The sequence below is a fragment of the Ambystoma mexicanum genome, chromosome 6p (assembly GCF_040938575.1).
Source record: "Ambystoma mexicanum isolate Mex_15411 chromosome 6p, UKY_AmexF1_1, whole genome shotgun sequence".
In the NCBI taxonomy this organism is placed as follows: Eukaryota; Metazoa; Chordata; class Amphibia; order Caudata; family Ambystomatidae; genus Ambystoma; species Ambystoma mexicanum.
Window position 1 is genome coordinate 650,058,276 of NC_090935.1, and position 23,668 is coordinate 650,081,943.

Here is a 23,668-nt window from a genome sequence, read left to right on the forward strand (position 1 = left end):
AGGTGTCCAATCAAGGCGCCACACGGCGGTCATGGAAAGGAATTTGGCAGTGCCAACGTGATGTACAGACCTACATCATGGTGTTATTCAAAACGGGTGGTGTATATGGACACCTAATCTGTGCATTTCAAGGTGCACAGTCAATCTATCGTAGTGTAGGATATACAACAATTTAGTGGGTCAAAGCCACACTTGTGTGAGAGAAAAACATTATCACTTAAATAGAGCTGTCTACGCAGTTGTATGTAGCAGTTTCCACAAGTTTTTGAGCAGTTGGTCCTATTTAATGGACATATCGTGACAGTGTTTGATTTGAATCGAGCACAATGGTGTGGGACCCAATCAGGGAGCCCACTAACCGGGTGACTAGATGGGACAAATGGTTTATGGCATAAGGGTCTAGGTTATAGGAAGGATTTCCATTCCACTGAGATGTTCAATCCTTCCTTCACTGTATCCAGTTTGTGAACCCATTTTTGCTCTACCTGGGTGAGTGTTCTATTGATGTCCCCTCCTCTCAGGGTGAGCTTGAGTTTCTGTAGTACAAACCAGTGCAAGTCTGTGTCCTTGTGTTGTTTTTTTTCACAAAATGGTCCACCAAAGGTTTATCTGGAACCTTGTTCCTGATGCAAGACCGATGCTCTGAAATTCTCATTTTTACTGCACTAATGGTTTTCCCAATACAGAGTAGCCCGCATGGGCACTCTATGACATAAATGACACATTTAGTGTTACAGTTAGTGTGATCTCTTAGGGTTCACTTGACATTCTTGTATTCAAACACTTGCTTCTGTATGGTCAGGGAGCAGGCAACACATTGGCCACATTTAAAATGGCCCTGCACAGGGGGCAAGTCCCACAGAGTGTTGATGGTCGCGCTGGGCTCTTGAAAAGTGTGAACCAGTGATTCTTTTAAGTTCTTATTTTTTTTTATTTCTTTCGAGGGATCCTGTATTTTTTACCAGATGCCAGTGCCTTTTGATGGTTTTCTGTATCAGGTCGCTCAGAGAGCTGAACGTGGTAACACAAACCAGTCTGTTTAGGTTGTTCTTGGTTTTGGTTTCGAGGCAGACCTCCCTCAGAGAGTGGGCAGCTCTTTTCTTGGCATCTTTAATAGCCCTCCAGTGTCAGTCTCTGTTGTAGGTCTTCAGCATGCTGTTTACATTTTTCGGAGTCTGCGCAGTTCCTCCTAATGCGCAGAAATTGGCCATATGGTAGATTGTATTTTAGGCCGTCAGGATGGCAACTGGTAAAATGTAGGAGACTGTTTCGGTCGGTGGGTTTCCAGTAAAATTCTGTCTTGAGGCAGTCCCCGGTCCTGTAAATATGTAGATCCAGAAAATCAATACTATGGTGATCCCATTGCATGGTGAATTTGATGTGGGGAATTCCGCCGGTTTAACCATTGGTGGAACAGCATCAGATCTCCTTGTGTCCCATTCCAGACAAGCAGGATGTCGTCTATATAACGATTCCAGACCGCAATGTGCGGAGCAAATGGGTTGTCAGCGGTAAAGATGCTGTCTGTTTCGTATTGTGCCATGAATAGATTGGCCACGTCCGGTGTAAAGGTTGCCCCCATGCTAACCCCTTTGATTTGTTTGTATATCTGACTCCTGAAGAGGAAAAAGTTCTCTGCTATGGCTAACCTGGTGCATTCCAGAATGAAGTCAGTTGGAGTGTTGTGGATGTCTGTTCTCCGGTCAAGGGTTTTCCTAACGGCTTCTAGACCTTCTTGTTGCGGAATGGAGGCATAAAGTGTCTCTACATCTAGAGTGGCGAGTAGGCTGTCGTCTTTCAACTCCACTTCGCTGAGTATATGGATAGTGCTCGTTGTGTCTTTGAGATACGTTGGCATCTGATTGACAAATAGTTTCAAGAAGAAGTCAGAATAGCAACCATACCAACATTTCAAGACCCTATTTTCCAGTTGGGCAGGTGTAAAACAGAATATTTTATTTTTCCACACAAACTGCAAAACCCCACTTCACGTCCGAAGGACAGGTCTTCAGTTCCATGAAGCATATGAGATTTAAAGACCGTTTTTGAGGAGTTTCTACTTTCGTTTTTTTTTAGTTTAGAAATGAAATTTTTAGATCCCAATTGGTAAAATGTCCTTTTATTTTTTTCATTTATTTTATTTATGATCCATAAAGCGCTAGGACAAGAGCCGCAGGTATAGGAGCGCTACCAAGATAAACTACAGAAAATAAACCATGTGACTGAGCGCAGCGCAGGGGAACCGGACAAAAAGAAATTACTGGAACATCATTGTCTTTAAGCCACATTTGAACTTGGTAAGAGAGCGACAGGACCTCAGGTCAGGTGGAAGAGCATTCATGCATTTCGGTGCAGCATAGGAAAAAGACACTTGAGCAACCAGAGTCAATTTGGCCCAAGGTGCAAGCAAAAGAGAGGAGTTCTTGGATCTAAGCATGCTATGTGCAGGATGCCAGGCAAGCCTATTAGACCGATATAGTGGGCCTGTTCCATAGAGACACTTGTGGATGATAGAAAGCAGGCAAAAGGTGATTCTGGCGGCTACAGGAAACCAATGCAAAGCTTTCCTTGCCTTCGAGATGAGATCTTTTTGCGAAGGCCCTCCACGGCCCGAACTGCATTTTTTTACGCAGTCTGTAACCAGACTAGCTCCCCCTTGCCAATGCCTTGCAATAAGTGTTAGGGAGAATTCTCTTATAAGGCTAATTTCCCAAACCCAGTGAGTCCCCCAGCAACTTTGCTGGATTTTTGGGGTTTGTTTTTTTCTCCTGCTAAGAGTGAGACTCTTTTACTCCCACTCTTAGGCATGATTTGAGGTAGGTCTCTGACTGTTTGTGTACTTATGGGCTATGGGGTTTTCTTTCTGCTCCATAGGGTATCATCTATTTTTTATGTGTGTGTTACACAGCACCCTCGGTGTAGTAACACAGGGGTGTTATAGTGACCCCCAAACATAAACTCCATACCCTGGGACTGACTACTGTCTCCCAGGGCATGCAAAGTCACCATTGACTTTACTAGTCCTAAATTGTGAACAGAACCAGTACAAACCATCATATTGTGGAAGTACTGGAAGGGGTTAATTATATTGCCCCTGGGTCTGTTTTCAAGGGGGCACTGTCCAGTCCCCACTTGTCCAGTTTCTGGCTGGTGGCAGTGGTTACCACGCAAAATATTCCACTGGAATATTCTCTATGGGATTTTCCCATTGATTTTAAACGCACCACTTTTTGGTGCAATGTTAAAGATACCGCCGGTTTATTTATTTAATATTAAATTAACGGTTGGGTCTTTTTGCCAGAACTCTTTTCAAAAATGGCGTTCGTGTCCGCCTCTGTAACTCTGACCAAGGTCGAGCCCTTTGTTCCACTTTTTGGCGGGCTTCTCCAAAGAAGCCCTCCAAACGGTGCCACTCTGTCTGGGTTCCACAGGAAGGGTGGAGGGGGGAATTGGCACCCTGGACTGCGTTGCCTCGGCAACCCAAGTCGCACTCTACTCTGATTGGCCCAGTGGTCAGCCGCCTGGCTCACCACTTAGCATGTGTGATTGACAACTAGGCTGATGAATGGGGGGTTTTCTGTATTAAAACAGGGCCGTTGGGACTGGAACTTGAAAAGTCGCCACAGGACCTAAGAATCCGGAGAGGGAAGAAGCTGAGCCATCTGCAATGACGACACCACCGGTGAAGCCCTGCTGCAACTACCTCACCACTTTCCCGACGACAAGAGAAGATCTTCTGCTGGACGAGTCTTCTTCCTCTGAGCTGGTGGGACCAAACAGTTCGCCCTTTTCGCCTTCCAAAGACGTCTCTTGGTCGAATCGCCCGTGCCAAGCACCCCGGCAGCCGGATAGCCAAGCTTCACCACTTTGACCACGATTGAAAGGAACGTTCCTTTTATTGACGAACTCCACGGCCGGTTTCATCCCTGTGCAGTGCAACGACTCCACGTTTCCTCCTCAACGAGATCCTCTCTTCCCCTGGTCGAAACAACGAACTGCAACCACTGCCAGGAACAACTGCCACCGCTGGAGCTTCCTCTCTATTTAAGGTACTGTGTCCTGCCTGGCTTCCCTTTCTTCGGTTTGCTCAAGGTGACCCTTAAATCCTTGGCTAGACAACTGGGTTGGCCCCAGACCTTCTAACTTTACCTTCTTGAATCGCCCCAACCTCTTTTGAACATTCTGCAAAGACTTTTAGTGCATTTTTAAACCGTGTGATCCTGGGCACATTTCGCTTTGCTCCATTTAAAGTGGGCCTGGCCTAAGAAATTTGGCTCTACAGTGTATACTGCCTTTATTCCCTTGCTGAGAACTCCTAAAAGTGTTGGGGCCTGTTTTATTGCTATGCTCTGCCTTTTTCTCTCCCATTAAACAAACTAATGGAGTGCCAACAGGTTATGCGCTCACATCTGTTTAACAAATCGTGGTGTTTTAATTCTGACTTGTCTAATAGTTATTAAGGGAGGTGTGTATACTTTACCTGACTGTGTTTTAACTTGCTTTTTATTTAATGTGCTAGTATATTGCCTAAAGTGTGTTTTAAATAAATAATTATATACTTTTCATACAAAGCTACCAGGTAAATCTGGGTGGTGCAGACTGCTACCAATTGGGTTTACTGCTTTCTCTTGTAGTCTTAATCTTCTTGCGGTGCTCCCCAAGGGAACTGCACAGGATTCTGCCCAACAATAAGCTAGAACACTAGTCCAGCTTAGCGCCAATTATGGCTCTGGCAATGATGGCCCAATCACTGTGGTTCAAAAAAGGTCTGAGCTGGGCTAGAGGTTTGAGATAAGAGGTGGAGGAAATCAGGCTATCAACATGCACCTTCATTTTTAGTTCTTGGTCTAGTATGTTTTCTAGAGTCTTAACTATAGGGAGTGTGGCGATGGAAAAACCAGCAATTTTAATTTTACAAAATTTCAGCTGAGAAGCAGTGCCCACTATCATAAACTCTGCATTATAGCCGCTCAGGGCAAGGCCATTATCCATCATCCAAATCTGGATGAGAGAGTAGACTGAGTTGATTGTTTCAGTGTGGTCCACAGAAAGAGGTATGGGACACTGGGTATGATCAATGCAATTTGTGTTAAATACCTCATTCTCATCAAGCAGTTCGAAGGCTTGGAAAAGGCGCGGGAGACTAAAATGCGCCCTGAGACACCCTGAGGCACCCTGCATGTCCCCACAAAATCCTCAGCCATGTCATTGCCACTGAACACTCTACCTGCACGTCTGGCTGGGAAGGATTCTACCGAGCTGGCTGTGCCTGGTGAAAAAGAGGCAGAGTGCAATAGCCTAATAGCCAGTCACGCATGGTCAACTAGGTCGAAAGCTGTGGATAAATCCAGACAAAGAAAGAGGGGGGGGATTTGCCCCATGAGCAGAAAAGGAGGGGACAAAAGACCAAAATAACACCGTAGATCCCTTACTGCTATGTATCAAAATCAACATGATTGAATTGTTCAAAAAAGTACCAAACTCTGGTATCATGCATTTTTATGAAATTCTCTGAAAACAAAAAGGGCAAATTTCTAGAAAGTTATTTGAAATATTTATTATTTAGACAAAGAAAATCCTGATGAGCATAAAGGTTGTAATAACAAAAAAGTATAACAGAAATTGTTAAAACACTCACAGTTGTAATTCACAATTTTGTTTAAAGAACAGAAAACAATCAATTATTCTTTTTATAAGAAACAGAAAAAAGTTATTTTTTAAAATAGGTTCTTCTTTGTTGTAAAGTCACAAAGAAGAAATAAAAAAGGAATGGAGTACTAGTGGAGAGAAGATATATAGACGGTTCTTAAGGTAAAAAGTTCTTCCTTCTCTACACAGAACAACCGTATCCTCTCAAACTCTAACTCCAATATTCCTAATGACAGGTCTGCCTACGTGTAGGTGTCAAAAAAAATTTTCAAGAAAAATCAAGGTTGACATCATCACAACAACGTTTCGGCTGAAATGCCGCCTGTCTGGCCATAGTTTCTTTACATAGTTGAAAGTTGCCTTCCTCAAGGCGAAAGAACCTCACAACAGTTTAACCCTCAATTTTGTAGGCTGTGGAAAAGTTAGAAATACAGGCGTGAAAACGGGCTCAGGGGCCCACAACAGTAATGCCTGAAGAGCGGAACCAACAGGGCCCTTGGTGTAACTGCATCGAGTCAGGTTGGAAAAAACAACAAATGTGGATTAAATCCTGTAACTAGATAACATGCACAGTTGAAAGGTGCAGTCTGCGGAGTATATAGTGCGGAGAGCACATGCGTCGGGTAGGCTAGTGTGGTCCCATATCACTGGCATAAAAGGTGTACAGCCTCTCCTCCAGGGAGTTTCGTTCTCCTCGTTTGCCACTACGTTCGAGAGTTTCCAACCTGACTCGATGCAGTTACACCAAGGGCCCTGTTGGTTCCGCTCTTCAGGCATTACTGTTGTGGGCCCCTGAGCCCGTTTTCACGCCTGTATTTCTAACTTTTCCACAGCCTACAAAATTGAGGGTTAAACTGTTGTGAGGTTCTTTCGCCCTGAGGAAGGCAACTTTCAACTATGTAAAGAAACTATGGCCAGACAGGCGGCATTTCAGCCGAAACGTTGTTGTGATGATGTCAACCTTGATTTTTCTTGAAAAAATTTTTTGACACCTACACGTAGGCAGACCTGTCATTAGGAATATTGGAGTTAGAGTTTGAGAGGATACGGTTGTTCTGTGTAGAGAAGGAAGAACTTTTTACCTTAAGAACCGTCTATATATCTTCTCTCCACTAGTACTCCATTCCTTTTTTATTTCTTCTTTGTGACTTTACAACAAAGAAGAACCTATTTTAAAAAATAACTTTTTTCTGTTTCTTATAAAAAGAATAATTGATTGTTTTCTGTTCTTTAAACAAAATTGTGAATTACAACTGTGAGTGGATAAATCCAGAAGCATTAAAAGAGCTGCTCCACCTTTCTCAAAGACCTGAAGAATACTAGCCTTAGGATCTAGCAGTGCTGATTCTGTTCCATGAGCACTTCGGAACCCCGACTGCCTCTGACCCAAGATGTTATACTTAAACAAGAAATCATACACTTTATTACAGGCAGCTCAATCCAGGATTTTTAGCAGGAACAGGAGACGATAATAGGCTTATAGTTAGATGGTACATTGGGATCAAGAGATGGTTTCTTAATCAGAGGCGAAATCAATGCCTGCTTAGTGCATGGCGGAACAAGCATTTCCCTGAAAGAGGAACTTATAAACTTTGTAATCAATGGAATTAGCTGTTTAGCACACACCTTAACAATCAAAGCGGACATGCATCTCCCTTGCAATGAGTAGGTTTGAGTTGTTGAAGTATAGCCGACATTTCTGGTTTCTGGCTAAATTCAAACACAGGGATGCCCCTACCAGAACCAGTCACTTCTGGGCATCACTGTGATGTGACGAGCACGACTAGTTTCTTAGCAATACCCCCCTGAATATTTGTGATCTTATTAGCCAGTTAGTCCTGAATGGACGTGCATCATCCTCCGTCTTTACTGATCACAGATGCCAGGGGGCACAGATCTTCATGTATTGCGAACTTTAAAAGTTCTTTAGTGTTGGAGCTGGCAATTTCAATTCTAAGAGTATATATCATTGATTTGCTAATATAATAGCAGCCTTGTGTTTCTTGGCTGCACAATTGTATATATTTCTATTTTCATCAGAGTTGTCGATTTTCCATAATTCAAAGGCTTTGCATTTGGAGATCTTAAGTTTATGGATTTCAGGGGAAAACCTAGTTTCGGTGTTCTTTTCCATAACCATCCTGGTTTAGAGAAAAATCTAGGGGACCCCAATGTCGACTGCATGAAGCATCATATCCTCATATAGCACAGCCAATTCCACCGCTGACTCAAAGTGGGCCAGATTGACCAATGTCGATTTAAAAAGAGGTGCCAGTGATTTAGCAGTAAGTTTACGCATATTACTCGGCATAATGTGGATCTTACCCACTTTGTTGTTTTTTTGCTTTAAGGTGCAGACAGCTCTAAAGTGGATGAGAAAATGATCTGACCACGGGCACGTGATCAATTCTAAGTTATTAATAGCAACCTGATGGCTAGAGATCCAAGCCAGCGTCCTGCCTTTCACACGAGTGTCATCCAGGACTTGCTGAGAAAAAACTAAGTCGATCAATGCAGCCTCAATGACTGCTGCAGTAGAGTCAGAACAGTCGCCAAGCCTAAGATTAAGGTGACACATGATCATGACTTTTGACTGCGGTTCAAGCAGAGGCATCAATATGTTGCAAAATTGCACACGGAAGTCAGGCATTATGGATGGAGGGTGACAGACAAGAATGAAATTGATAGTGGTGTTATAATCAGCCAACAATTGAACATGCAGAATCTCACAGCCCAACAGGCCTGAGATAGCCACTCTGTGTATCTGCAGGGGTGCATCTTTTATAAATAAAAGCCACACCTCCACCAATTATAGGCTTAGTTTAATCATGTGAAAGATTATGTTCATCTTTTGTAGATGTTTCAGATGTCCACCCCTCAGCATTTGTATGGCATTCAATTCATACATTTTTAGTATTTGTATAAATCTTTTACTTACACCTTACAATATATGCTAATTTTATTACATTGTACTTCTTGTTTTCTTCATCGACACCTTTAGCAGGGATAAGCCTTGATTAAAGGTAAGACATGGAGGCTTCGACTACCTCTGTTGCTCTGTGGTTGCGTAGCCCATTGTTTTTGTAGCTCAGGTACAGTGAATTAAGCCTTTATCTTATCCCCACTTATAGACTTCTATTACCTTTCTGACACTTTCTTAATTCTTGTATTTGCAACATCAAAGTTGCCAATTCTTCTCTGCATATAAGAAGAGTACACTTTTCCCCCAAGGTTAAACACTTACCAACTTGTAGCATATCGCAAATCCGAGTATGTAGGTTTCTCGGCTGAAAATGATTAGTTGCTTTCTCATTTCCAGCAGTACTTCCAACGCACCTGTGCAGAAAAGGTAGCATCTGTCATAATAGCAATGTGACCATGTATCTAGTAATGCAATATGGCTATCCACAGCATGACACAGGGTTGTAATAGGCGTATGAGGAATTTTGCGTGTGCCTATAAGATCTATTCAACTAATGAGAAGCATCATCATTTACTTTTAAACTCACACTTCACATAGTCTTGTCATAAAATATCTAAATTGTCTTAACTCTACATGTATATGTGACAGCCCCTGGTGTATCAAATTGGAAACCAGACTGGGCCAATTAGGAGTTATATTGACATATATAGAGGGGATTGATTTACAGTTTCATATCAGAAGCAGAAAAAGGAATGCTTTGTAAATCACGAAAAAAACTCATAGGGGCATCAAAGACCTGTCAAGAGAGAAAAGACAACAGAACTAGATTCCATTACACTAACCAAATTGCAAAGACCGTATGAGCAAGGAGGCATACAGGTGCCCAATTTCAAGGCATATTTTGTGCCGATTCAGCTGCAGTTCATCACCAATTGGTTATCAGATGAGTAGTCCCAAGAGACATTGATGCCACAGCCCTTATGCGCCCCATTCTATTTGAAGGAAGTGTTGTGGATGGCACCACCATGTACACCGAAGGCCGCGCTGCTACTGAAGCTGGGTGGGATGATTAGGCTCAGGGCCTGTCGTCTATTGGGAAAACAGGCGCTGTATTCACCCCCCCCTACCCCCCCCAGGTCCCATTGGTGTCACTTAAGGCTGAAAACACACAATTTAGACTGAACTTGAGGAAGTACTGGGAACCCATGGGAGTAGTGACAGTGGGAGACTTATTACATGACGGCAAACCAATGGACTTCAGTGTACTAACCTCTGAAATAGGCATACATGCAGGACAATACATGACACGCGCCTCACTCCTCGATAGATTTAAACAGTGGTGGCCGGGTACGGATGGGGTGTGGCAGAAAAATGACACCATAGAAACACTTTACGATATCTCGTAATACGAGTTATTAATGGCATGGAGCGGGGACATGCTGGGGCAGACCAGGCGCAGCTGGGAGGCAGATTTACAAGAACAATTCACAGACGCAGTCTGGGGGAGAGCATTACTTTATCATAAAAAGGTGTCTAGAAACACCAAACTCCAATTGCTGCAACTGTATATAACTCGTAGGGCATACCTGACCCTGAAGAGGATTGCCAGTTTCAGCAAAGCTACAGACCAAGCTGGCCCGAAATGTGGATTGATTAATGCGGATCTGGTGCATATGTTCTGAGCTTGTTCGGAGATCCGGCAATACTGGGAGGAAATAGCACAGGCCTTGGCCAGGGCAGGTATAACGCTAGACACAAGCTTGTATGCATTTTCATGCGACCAAAATAGGCAAGACATGTTAGTAAGCTGAAGGACCTGGCATGCATCCTGGCAAAATGGAGAATAGCGATGGGCTGGAAGGTGCGCAAGTAACCAGAAGTGCGCCTGTGGTGGAGAAATTGATGCTTGCAGAGACCACAGCAGGAAGCAGCCTGGCGGGGCCAGATGGGAACCCAGTGTTGACCTCGACCCCTGCAATCATATGGTGCAGGAGCGGAGGGCTATGCAACATAGCATTACTTGAATAGTAATAAGGACACGTGGAATCATTAAGGAATGTAGAGGTACATATCGGAAGTCGATGCAAGAAGTTAGCATGTGGAATAGGCTGGGATGAGGGTGGGGGGGTTTGGGGGATATGGAACATACAGACATGCGTGATTGGATAATGTTATGTAATATACATGAGGGTCTGTAAATTATGTTGTGGTTTAAAAACAAACATTTTGGAGAAAAAAAACGAGATTCCATTACATGTAACAAAGCAGGAACATATAGAATATGCATTAAGAAAGATAAAGCAGTACAGAATGTGAAGAACGGATAAATGGACAGGACAAGTAAGGAACTTGAAAAAGAACTCTCAAACCTTCAGTGGAAGATGTTCAGTTCACAATTGAGTTCATCTGTGATCAAGACATTATATATATGTGTCATGGACGGTGATCAAAATGTTCCGGCCTGGCCTGCTAGACGGCACTGCAAGAGTACCGGCATTTCTCTTGCATATGCTTTGGGATTGTTAGAGGGTGTACCAATTGTGGGCGGATGGGATGGTGCAAGTAAACCTGGTGTTAGACACTAACGTAGCATTGGCTGCAGGGATGCATCTGTTGCATGCGCAAACATGTTTTGACAAATTAAGCAAATTTAAGAAGTGGTGGTTTATCAGGGATGTGACTGTGGAAATGTGGACAGAGGCCCTGCTTCTATAGCCTAGGCTGGAAAAAGTCAGGTTTAAGTGTCATGATGATCTAGCTTCTTTTGAAAGTGTGTGGGAGTATTTCATTGGGCAATATGGCTGTGGAAATGTTAACTTCTTGGGCGGGTTTGGCAGCAGCCCCGGACGAGATGACCCGGTTGCGCACTTGTTTTGGTCCACAATTACTACTTGCCGACCCCTCGAACCTTTCCTCTCTTATTTTTTCCTTCCTTCCATCCCTCCTCTTTGACTGGTTTGTTAGAGTGAGGTTTTCTGAGTGTTTTGTTTCTTGGGAAAGTGCCATAGCCCTTTCTTGTGGGCCCTTGACTGTTCATTGGACACAGAATTACTGTCTTGGCCATATTGTATTAATTTCATCTTTCTTCAATAAACTATTTTGAGAAAAAACAAAAATATATGACAAAAATTACATTCCAATAACTGCCTTTCCGATACTTGTATCTGCTTAGATTCACATTCTTTGCATTGGCTAACATCTAGTGATTGGTCAGGAGTGTTACATTATTTATTTTTTTAATTGAAAATAGGACATCAATGTAGCGTTCCTGTAATACTACCCCTACTGTGACGTGTACAGTACCCATGATCCTTCACGCGTCGAGGTCGCAAGATTGTATTATTTTTTCCTACATGCTTTCCATAGACTAACAAGCAGTACCCGATGAAGGAGGTGGGTTAACTGAAGGAACAAAAACAAAAGTTTCAACACTGCTTGCCCCGCATGTGAACCTTATCTGGCTTGTGCATGAACACAATAATGATGAGGGGCGTGGTCTGGGCCCATGTGGTGAGATTGTGTTAACATGTAGCTCCCAGCCCGATCCTTACCAGATCCTGAAGTTTGGTGGAGGGAGGCAGCAATGGCTGTACAGTAGACCAGTGCCCTGTCGGGAGACTCACTTCCGAGAGGTGTAGCATTGTCCTGATAAAAATCGGATCACCACAACACGGAATTGCGGCCATATAGCTCTCAACCATTTGTCTTGCAAAGGCGGGTGAAATCACCCGATTTTGTTTTTGGCGGGTGAGAGGCCCGTTGGAATGAATGGGCGTGCAGGAGGCTTGGCGGGTGAGTCAGCCCTTTACAAGGCGGGTGACACCCGCCAAAAGCGTGTGAGTTGAGAGCTATGATTGCGGCGTACTGGCAGGAAGAAAATGGCGGAACGAGCTGGACAGCGCTGAGGAGGGGTGGTTATTGGTGAAACGACGACTCTGTCTGCACGGCGGTCTTTGCATGGCCTGGGTGTCGGAGCCAAGAGTGGAGTGCACACCTGAGGGAGGTCTGACCGCTCTTCCACCTGACTGCGGGGAAACACATGCGGGACTGCGGTGCATGTTGTGTATAGGACGGGCGCCGCCTGAGCAGCGGAGTGAGCTGATCACCTCTGTAAGCCCTGGGGCTGCAGACCTGTAGAGACTGGTGAAGAGGGGCTCACCGCAAGCTCCAGGCCACTAGTATCTGTAACAACGCTATGTAGTAAAAGATAAGCGTGGATGGTACTGTGGACACAACCAGGGAAACAGAACGGAATTGCAGAGCCACGGGAGTAGGTGAAGTTGAGCGAGTGCTTCCCCCTGTGCTGGCCCAGGCACGGAACATTTTGAACAGGCGCACGGAAATAGGACAGCGGCTGGGTACTGCAGAGACTTTTGCTGCATGGTTGGTGTGATGCAGCCTGGCTGCGGGGACATTGTACCTGTCTGCGCGGTGTGCGCTGGTGGGGGGTCGGGGGGGGGGTCTGCGTGTGGGAATTGCCGGGAGTGGGAGCAAGAGCCTGGTAAACGGTGGGCTTCAGGAGAACTTGACACTGCTGGCCGGCGCTGCTCCATATATGAACCTCACATTTGAGCTGCAAGAGGTAAGAGGGGGTACTGGGTTGCCTTCCCCTCTCTGGTCTGAAGACAGGACCCTTGCTGGTGCACTTGCAGATGCGTGGTGCACGGCGACCACCGACATTGCGGATAACTACTGCCCTGGGGTGCGCAAGCTGATTGCACGCGATTGATACAAGACTTAAGGCTTAATTAAACCCCTGCTAGCATTGAAGGCTGGTGTGCAGGTGCAGGACAGTGTAGGGCACGCTGCAAGAAGGTGGGACTTCAGCTGGCAGCGTTTGGCGGTGAGGCACAAGCGGAAAGAGCTTGGGCTGGGGGAGCAACTGGGCAGCTGTATGGTTGGACGTTGCTGGTACACAAAGTGTAGGTCCCGGATACCCGGGGCCACTGATGCCCCGCACATTGACAGGACGAGGCTCACATTGGCCTGAACCCAGTGGCACGCTGATTATTGGGAACTGGACCAGTGATAGCGTACCGCTTGCGCTCCCCTGGGCTGCACCCTGTGAAGGGACATCGTGGCATAGAAGGAAAGGGGGCGAGCCCGGGAGCAATCGGGCAGCTGAGTGACTGAGCATTACTGGGGCACAGAAATTCCAGAACCTGGACCCGTGTTGACACTTGCACCCTGCATACTGTTAAGTCGATTCATCCTTGTCTGAATCCAGTGACATAAGGGATAACAGGAGCTAGACCAATATTACTGCACCGCCTGCACTACCCTGGGCTGCAGTCGGTGGACGGTGATAGAGGGTGACGCAGTGTTGGAGCTGCCATGTGTTTGGGCACCCGTGGCCCAATGGAAGATACACTACACCCTGTGAGTGAGCTGGCCACCAGGACTTGAAAAAAGGAGTGGTGGCTTGGGTGGCCTGGTCCACCCCCCAGCTGGTGATACCCATTTTGGTAACCATTAAGTGTGCCTCAGTTGACCAAGGCCAGCATTGAATGACGCTCGATATCTGCTTGCTGCGCAGCTGGTGAGGTGCATTGCAATGATGGTCTGATAGACATATTGCATCACAAGGGTGCAGTAGTTCTACAGAGATACCAGAGAGTGCAGGTTAAACTGGCTCCTGGCCGTGGACTGGGACTGCACTCTGCTCTTGGTTGCGGCCCTCTTCACCCTCGCCTAAAGCATGTCCCCTACCAAAGGCAAAAACAAATCCACAATCATGGATTCATTCAACAACGCTGGTATGCCCTGTGACTCTGCGCAAAGTGCACATGTACTGCAGGCTAAGAAGGGTGCTCTGGGTAGGGCACCCAAGAAGATGCAGTGCTTGCTGCAATAGCAGCCCTCAGATCCTCAGTGGAAACGAAAATCAACGAGGTCAAGACGGATGTTCAGCTCTTGCGGCAGGGTGTCTGTAACCTGGCTGAAAGGGTCACGTCGGCTGAGACGGAGTTGAAAGAGATGAGGGAGGCTACAAAGAATCTGGAAATTAGGGTCCGGGACCTGGAGAGAAGGAATACTGCCTTGGAACTCCGGCTGAAGACGTTGAGGGACAGGTCCGCCGGAATAATATAAGGCTGATCAGGCTCCTGCAAGGTCTGGAGGGCTCGAACCACACGCAGTATATTGAGAACCTAATACAGCAAGAAATAGGACCTGGGAACCTGTCTCAGGGGTTTGCGGTTGAGGGTGCACACCGCTCATTACAGAAGAGGCCACCGCGAGGGTCGTACCCCAGACCCGTTATTGCAAAGATCTTGAATTTCCAGGACCGGGAGGTGATTCTGAAGTACTCCAGGGACAGTGGTGTGATACAACGAGACAATGCTAAAATTGCCATTTACCCTGATTACACACCAGTGGTCCAGAGGGGTAGGAACTCTTTTGTGCCGATCATGAGGCGTATTTTCCTGCAGACAAACAGGTTATACAGAACATGACGAAATGTACATAAATTATGGGGTTGGAAGTGATATGCAAAGCCCATCTCCGCCTAAATTTTCTGCTTTTGCTTATGTTGGGAGCAGCGTTTGAACTTCCACCACTGGCTTAACTGGTCGGTCCTGTGCACAAGCTGGTGTTGGCCTATTGCTGGCATGCACTACCTGACGCATGATGGCCGCATGGGCCTTAGTGGTACGGGTGCTCCTGAGCACGGTTTGGTCTGTTGCTGGGTGAAGGGACAATGTTTGTTTTGTTTGGTTAATGGGTTTTTGTTTTGCACGCATTTTGGTCTATCTGCTGATATGGTTTTCTGGTCTGATGGGGGTTGGGCATGGAGGTGAGTTCAGAGTATTAAAGTTATGTGGGGGGAATTTGGGGGATTGGAGCGGGGCTGGGGCACACAATGGTTCACTGACAACTGTGCCATGACTTCCATTAAAGTATTGACTTGGACCATGCAGGGGCTGGGCATTTACCTTCGTAGAAATAGAGTGAGATCTTTCCTAAAACTGAAAAGGATATCTATCGTCCTACTTCAAGAGACCCATCTAACTGCTGAGGATCTGAAGCGTGACCAGAAGCGCTGGGGGGAGGAGGGTATGGGGCGGTATACTCCAAATATGGCAGGAGGGTGTTCATGTGGCTGGAGGATACAGTGCAGTTCCGGCTGCTCGAGGTGGATGCAGATAAAGATGGGAGATGCCTCCTTCTCCGGGGCTATTTAGATTACATGGCGGTGTGTAACAATTGCCAAGTTCCCTATCCTATGGTCTGAGGTGAATGTAACAAAGCAAAGTACCAGTAAAGAAATCAAGCAGTCTGTATCCCGATCCCCTAGCCAGGGAAGCCACTGGATAAGTGTGAGTCTTACCAGCCTCTGTCTATGTTAAATTATGACATGAAAATAATGACTACGATATTGACAGAGAGGCTACATAAAGTGATCGCGGATCTGATACATAGCGATCAGACAGGCTTTATCCCAGGCTGGAGCAATACACTGAACTTAGGGCTCTTGCAACATGTTATCGCGCAGACCAATGAGCGCTCTGAGCGGTGTGCAGTGGTATCGCTTGATGCGATCAAAGCATTTGATTTGCTGTATTGGGAGTGGCTGTTTGCAGTATTGCAAGAGTTTGGGTTTGGTGAGCGATTCATGCGCTGGGTAAGGCTCCTATATTCATCCCCGACTGCAAGAGTTAAATCCGGAAGACAGGTGTCAGTGACATGGACTATACAAAGGGGTACTTGGGGTTGCCCGCTGTCACCAATGTTGCATGTGCTGGCACTAGAGCCCGTGGCGGTGTACCTTCGCCAAGAACATTAAGAGGCAGGCATTCGGGTTGGCGACACTGCACACTTCGTGTTGCTGTATCCTGACAACGCCTTGTTGTACCCTGGGGATTTGGAACATAATCTACCGATACTCATGGAAGTACTGGACAACTTTGCCAGGCTGTCTGGGATATCGTTCAGCAGAGAGAAGTCCTCTCTATTACCATTGGTGGGGCTCTGTGAGGTGGGCGTCAATGCGCTGCCAGAGCTGGGGCTCGTATGGAACGTGAGTTCCTTTAAGTATGTGGGGGTGCATGTCATGCACACACCCGCAGACATGCATACACGAAACAAAGTTGGGTTGACGAAGGGGTTGAAGAGCTCAATGGCATTCTGGTCTAGACTTCCAGTATCGCTCCTGGGTAGGGTCACGATTGTGAAAATGATCGTTTTTCCCAGATTTCTGTATGAACATTCACCACTACATTAATTGTCTCCTTCTTCCGCTTTCTGGACTTGTTGATACAGGGATTCCTTTGGGGGCACATCCCGACATAGAATTGCCTTCAAAACATTGTGTCTATGTTACTGGGAGGGTGGTGTGCAACTTCCGAACCTAGAAGGTTAGTACCTGGCGGTGCAGCTCAGTTTTATTGCAAAATGGTTATCAGATGATCCTACCTCTGAATTACTGCTGCTACCGCAATTGGTGGCCCCTGCCCACCTAAAAGAAGTGTTATGGTGCCACTGAGCTGCCTGGGTTCTTTGCCTTTGCTGGTTGCCTTGGGTAGGAGGGTGTGGTCAAGAACGCTGAAATTATTGAAAATTGAGTGCCCCTACACACCTGAAGTCTCAACTACGGCTGACCTGTGCAGCAATAGAAAAGATCTTGTGGCGGTACGACCCTGGGAGGGCTGGGGGGGTCTCTACCTGGGGTGACTTGTTTGACGATGGTACATTCAAAGAACTGGACACCGTAACTGAGCAGACCGGACTACCCAAAGGGCATTTCCTGCGATAATTGAGAATAGCGGGGTGGCTAAAAAGAAATGGTCTTTGTGGCCCGAGGAACCAGAGGCGACTCCTCTTCTGGCACTGATATACTCCCTGGAAGATGGCTGGCGACCAGTGTCTAGATTGTATGTCAGTATAGCCATAAGGCCTAATCCTCAGAGCTCCAAACTAAAACTACATTGGGAGGCTGACCTTGGGGTGGACATAGAGGAGTGGGAGTGGGAACGCATACTTGGTTAACCGGGGAAGGTGTCTAGAAATCCACGTTTCAAGCTGGTACAACTAAAATGTTCTGCATTGCACTTATATGACGCCTAGCAGGACAAAAGGCAAGCAGCCAACATGTCCCTGGTGTGGTGGAGAGGGTGCTGACTTGGCACACATGTTTTGGGTTTGTGTAAAGGTACACGACTACTGGGCTTGTGTTGAGCAGGCATGCAGAAAGGCTAGGGTTACTCCGGGAGTCCAAAAGAGTGCCTATTGGGAGCATACCCAAGGAATAACAAGATTAAACATCTGGTCAGGTTCACAGACATGGCGTGCATCCTTGCTAAACGGTGCGTTGCTATGTCCTGGAAGTCTGCTGGTGGCCCACGATACTTGCGTTGGCTCAGGGACTTTGAGACTTGGGCTGAGGTCGGAGACCAGGGTATGGTACAGGTCAACGAGGGCCTTGGAGGCGGCCTCTGTGGGGAGCGTATGAATCCTGGAGAATGTTGGGACATGTTTCACCCTTCAGATGATAAACCACTGTGAGCACTCTGCAATAACTTAATAGACTGCTTTGTCAACTGATCTTTCTGCTCTCCTTACCCCTAGCGCCTATCATTCTCTTTTTGCTATGTTAAGTGGCTCTGGCCCAGATGCACTAAGCGGATTCCCTGCTCATCCCCAGTCCCATGACCAGAATATAGCACAGTATGTGATTGTAACCTAGTTTACATGCGTGAGAAGGTTGTTTGTTATTGAAACTGTTTATCAGTTTATACCATTGGCAAATGTTACGAGTGTCTGATTGAATATACTTGGAACTGTTACAGAAGTTGTATAGTATGTACATGAGCTGACTTAAATGTCAATAAAGAAAATGAAAAATAAATAAATAAACACAAAAATGCTGTATGAAAGTCTGAACTGAAATCCAGGTAGCTGCTTTACAGATAGTTTCCAATGGTATATTTGCAATGAAAACTAAGGTAGCCCCAGTGCTATGTGTAGAGTGTGCCCTACGTGTAAAGGGAAGTGATTAGTTTGATGGGCTCCAACACTGTTGGATATACCAAACAATCCACCTGCCGATGGTAGTCTTTGCGACAGGGTCCCCTTGTCATCCGGCTGCCAGAGAAATGAAGAACAGATCTGCTTTTCTTAATGGTTTTGTCTTGTTAATGTAGTAGATGATTGACCTACATACACCTAGCGTGTGAAGAGCTCTTTCTCCTGCATTCTCAGGGTTCTGAAAGAAGGTTGGTAATTGAATGGGTTGTGCCATGGTGTGGTGTGTGCTTGGTGCTATGTACAGGACACCTATTGTTTGTGAGGTCAGCGGGACTGTGGGCTCAATGTGGAATGTGCAATATCATGGGTTGTTGAGGTTCTAGGAGTGAGGGTTGGTGGATAGCAGTTGGGAGAAGCTGTTCGCTGGAAGGGTGTGCGGAAGCAGTGTTCTGCTGTGAAATAAGTTTTGGATGTATCTTACCTGCTAGCACTTACCTGGTGTGTCTTGAGTACCAGAGGACAATAAAGCTCACCATTATATCCTCACCATGGCTCTTGTTTACACAGCACACACACTATTTCAGATTGGTTTACATGAAATTTATATATATATATTGGTGAAAAAATGTGGTGTGTTCTCAAGACCAGCTTTTTTAAATTTACTGTTACAAAGGGCTCCATTACAGACGAGGCTTGAAGCTCACTGATCAGAGACTAGCCTGGATGGCTACAAGAAAGGACACTTTGTAGGTTAGTTCTTTAAGGAATGCTTTGCGCATTGGTTCAAATGGAGGACCGATGAGCTTGCTTAGCACCAATTTAAATCCCAACCTGGAGGTGGGTTAGCAACCAGTGACATAATGATATGATATGGCATTTATAATGGTTTTATTCCTTCCATGAAGGCTTTAACGACCGGAAACCTCCAAATGGAAACCTTTTTTTGGGATCTTGTCTGTGCAGATAGTGCCGCTAAATGCAGCTTTAATTAAAGAGCCAGTCCTGAATCTAGTAAATGCAACATATGTGATGGTGAACAATCAATTGGATTGATGTTAGAATTTCTACACCACACGACAGACTTTTTCCACTTATTAAAGTAGCAGTGTCTAGTGTTAGGCTTATGTGCTTTCCTCGACATTTCTGTCAGGTAAATTGAGGTGACCCAATTCGATGACCTCAGGAGCCAAAGCTGTTAAGTTGGTTGTTTGAGGCTGTAGGTTTAGAATTGGACCCCTACGCTGAGACAGCAGGCTGAGAGTGGGAGTCAATTGTATTGGTGGGCACAGATGTTGAGGAGAGGGTGCGGGGGAAGAGTACCACGCTTGACTCGCCCACATTGGTGCTACGAGAATCATTGTTAAATGCTCCTGGTGCATTTTGTAGATCACTACGTTCAAGAGGCGGGTCGGTGGAAAAGCGTAAGCAAATGTCCTTGACCAATTGATCCATAGTGCATTCCCTCAAGACCTCTTCTGTATGAATCTGCATTCATAATTTTGTCATTTTGTGTTTTTTTGTTGTTGAGAAAAGATCTATGTGTAGTTGCCCCATCCTGTAAAAATGTGCTTGAGAATGTCCGAATGCAACACCCATTGGTGTTCTAGAGGCAGAGATCTGCTTACGGTGTCTGCTAGTCAATTGTGTTCTCCTGGAACGTGTTGGACCTGGAGATGGTTCCCTCTGCAGAGACACAATTTCCATATCTTCTGAGCTAGTATGGACATTCTTGGGGAGGGTGTTCTGGCCAGTGTGTTGATGTTAAACATGTCTGTTGAGCTGTCTGTTGTAATTAACACATTTGACCACTTCAGAAGTTGTTTGAATGTAAGAAGTGCTCTGTAAACTGCAAAAAGTTCCAAAACATTTATGTGCTGTTTTGCTAGTGGGAGAGACCATATTTTCTTCACTGTGAGATGTAGGCAATGGGATCCCCACCCTGGTACTGGTGCGTCTGTTGTGATATTGAGGTGAGTTGGTGGGTTAAATGGTCTTTCGTTTTAACATGCTTTCTCTTGTCCACCATTTTAAGGCCAACAGCAGTGTGTGTGAAATTCCACTAGACCATCCCTATTGACCTCTACTTTAGAGCACTGTTACGTTAACAACTCTTGTAGTGGACGCATGTTTATCCTGGTGTGTGGCATAATGAACAGACAAGATGCCATCAGCCTGAGAATATGCATGACTTTCCTGACTGTTATCTGGTGACCGGCCCTGTAACATGGGATTTGTTTTCAAAGATTTTGTAACCTCTCGTTAGAGGGGAACACTAGAGTGTCCTTTGTGTCCAAAATCGCCTCCAGAAATTGCTTCCGCTGGCTGGGTTCTAGACTGGATTTTTTTTTGTCAGTGGAAAAGCCCAGTCGGTGTAAACGGCTGATAGTCATTTGGGTGTTTTTATTTTTTCAGCATTCATTCTGGGTTCTCCCCCGTTATTAACCAGTCGCCTGGATAGGGGTACACTGGAATGCCGACTCTTCAGAGGTGTGCCGCTAAGAACACCAGCACCTTTGTCAACACTTGAGGGGCTGATGTAATCCCAAAAGGGACTACCTTAAATTGAGAGTGAAAATGACCTGATTTAAACCCTGGGTACTTTCGATGTGCTGGTAGCAGTGAAATATGAACGTATGCATCTTTCATATGCAATGTTGCCAAGAAATCTCCCTCCTTGAGCAGTGGAATCACTTACTTTAATGTTGTAATCCTGAAATTGTGAGGCTTGAAATATATATTTTCTGGACCTTAGGTTAAGCAATATTCTCTTTGCTTAGTTTTTCTTTGGAGCAAGGACATACACCAAACAAATACCCCGGTTTACATGCCATAGCGGGACTTGCTTTATGGCTTTTTTTGTGATGGTGTGAACCTCTGCATGCAGGATGTGCAGGTGTTCCAGCAGCATTCTTTGGTGTTTTGGAGGAGGATTGCACGTTTTTTCTACGAACTCCATGCAGTACCCCTTTGGTACGGTCAATAAAACCCACTTGTCTGACGTTATTGCCTCCAATTAATGGGTAAATTATGTTATCCGACCCCCTACAGGGGTGACATGGGAGGGAACATGAAAGCGGCTCCTCTAGAGTTTTCGCTTCTTCTTGGATTTCTACTTCTTCTGAATTGTCTTTGAAAGGTAGTCTGTGACATAGTCTGTTGACCTTGATAGGATGTATGAGATGATAAGTCATTTATAACGCGTCTGTACACAAGTGTTTCTAGGCACGACAAGACAAGGAAGGGGAGACAAAGGGAGAACAAAACAAACGATCTTACTAAGCCTTGTGTCATTCACATCATGCAAGTGCAAGGGGGAAGGGAGGGGAGAAGTGCCGGGGGGAGGGAGGGCGGAAGTGCAACAGGCAAAGTGGGGTGGCCTGCTCTGAGCAAGTGCAAGGAGGCAGGGGGCTGTAGAATTGCAGATATAGTCCCTAAGTTCGCAGTAAGCCCCTGATTAGTAAACTGTGACGAATCGGAGGATGTTGTCCTTTTTCCCCAAGGGAGAGACCTTTTTCATGGGGTCAGGGTGGGGCTTCCACAGAACAATAATCCCCCTGGGGTGGTGCACCAGGGGAGGGTCGCATGGGAGCGAAAGCCCCTTATGGGATTAGGGACGACCCTCCCCAGAGGACGTAGTATAAGTCCACTGAAAGTCCTTTTACCTTTTTTCAGGAGCTAGATTCCCCTGTACCTGCCGTGATGCAATTGATATGTTATTGTAGAGCCAAGCCAACTAGCTCATACATGCAGAGTTACAGAGCCTTTGTTTGACAACTCTGTTACCTCTGCACACACTCCTGATGAATTTTCGTGGTATGTGGAGGAAAAAGTAGCCATCAATATTAGAGGTGGCTCAATTGAGGATTTACTTTCCAGACGTGAGTAACATTGGATTTAAGCACTACAAACCCATACTCACTGCCTTAACGTCCAGTTAGATTTAAATGCATTTCTATAACGTTATTTTACACAGCCTTTGGATCTATTAGTAACAATTATTGGCAGTTATTTTATTTCATTTTGGAGTATTTCTTGACTGTGAAGTTTATTAGTGATGAATTGCCTACTTTTTGAATTGTTATTTTGAAAGCGACATGTCTGCACCTATGATTGTGAGAATTGTGCATTTTTCCTGTATTTATGATTTGGTATACTACTGTCATATATTCGCTAGGGTACATAGCCGAAAAGAATGGCATATGATTTATGTCTGTATACAGAAACTAATGGTTTTTGCAATGTCTTATTCTATACTAGTCAGGTTATGTTTTTTTTAATGAATTAGCAATACATTTCACTACAGTTCTAGCACAGTATGGCCAGCTTTTAGATGTTCTAAGATGGTTGCCTTTACTACTTAGAGCTTTTCTCTCATTACAATCCATCCTTTCGCAAGGACTTTCTACAATGATGCAGTCATTTCGATTCTGCTTTCCCCGTTTTGGACGTGCAGATCCCTAAATTAATTTTGTAGTGTGACATTCTCAGGTAGCGCATCTATGCTTATAGTTGGTCCCAGTGATTTTCGGCCTTATGCCCGTGTTCTGGTGACTTTATTTTTCTGAACGGTATGTATTTTAATTTCAGCATTTCACACGCACCCACATCGGGTGAGGTACCATTGGTTGGTTCCCTGTTTTGAAGAGCCCATACCACAAATGGCACCACATCAGGAGACTTGTCCCATGACTGAATCCTGATCTGAAGAGCCCGTATCTTTTCAAGCTCTGCAGGTAACATCAGTTAGGACAAGAGCAGGACAGGAGCTGGAGCAGAGCCCACTGGTTCCCACCACCAAGGCTACATGGTTTCAACTGCCTGTGCTGAAACTCCTACACTCAAACCACAACACATCAAAACTCCTCACACTCACTGAACATTCTCACCATGAGATCACTAGGTACATCCAAGCAAGAAGACACAATATAACACACTTCCCTTTCTTACCAATTTGAAACAAGGACACGCACCCTAGAAGGGACACAACATAACACAGCTCCCATCTAACACAACACAAAGCAGATCACATGCACGCATCACAGACACCTGTCACAACTACTAAACGTAATCTTCCACCCATACCACGCAGACCTACATACACCCCCATCCAATAGGGAAAACTAGAGGTCG

At 45.5% G+C, this 23,668-nt stretch overlaps 1 protein-coding gene across 4 annotated transcripts in view; it reads right to left on the reverse strand.

Annotated features, from left to right (window-relative positions):
- PTCD2 (pentatricopeptide repeat domain 2) overlaps positions 1 to 23,668 on the reverse strand; it is a 298,424-nt gene that overhangs the window by 118,372 nt on the left and 156,384 nt on the right. For all 4 annotated transcript variants that reach the window (XM_069627512.1, XM_069627515.1, XM_069627514.1 and 1 more), the window contains one exon: positions 8,894 to 8,985. In XM_069627512.1, coding sequence (XP_069483613.1) covers positions 8,894 to 8,985 — 92 coding nt within the window. The remainder of the gene's footprint in view (positions 1 to 8,893; positions 8,986 to 23,668) is intronic.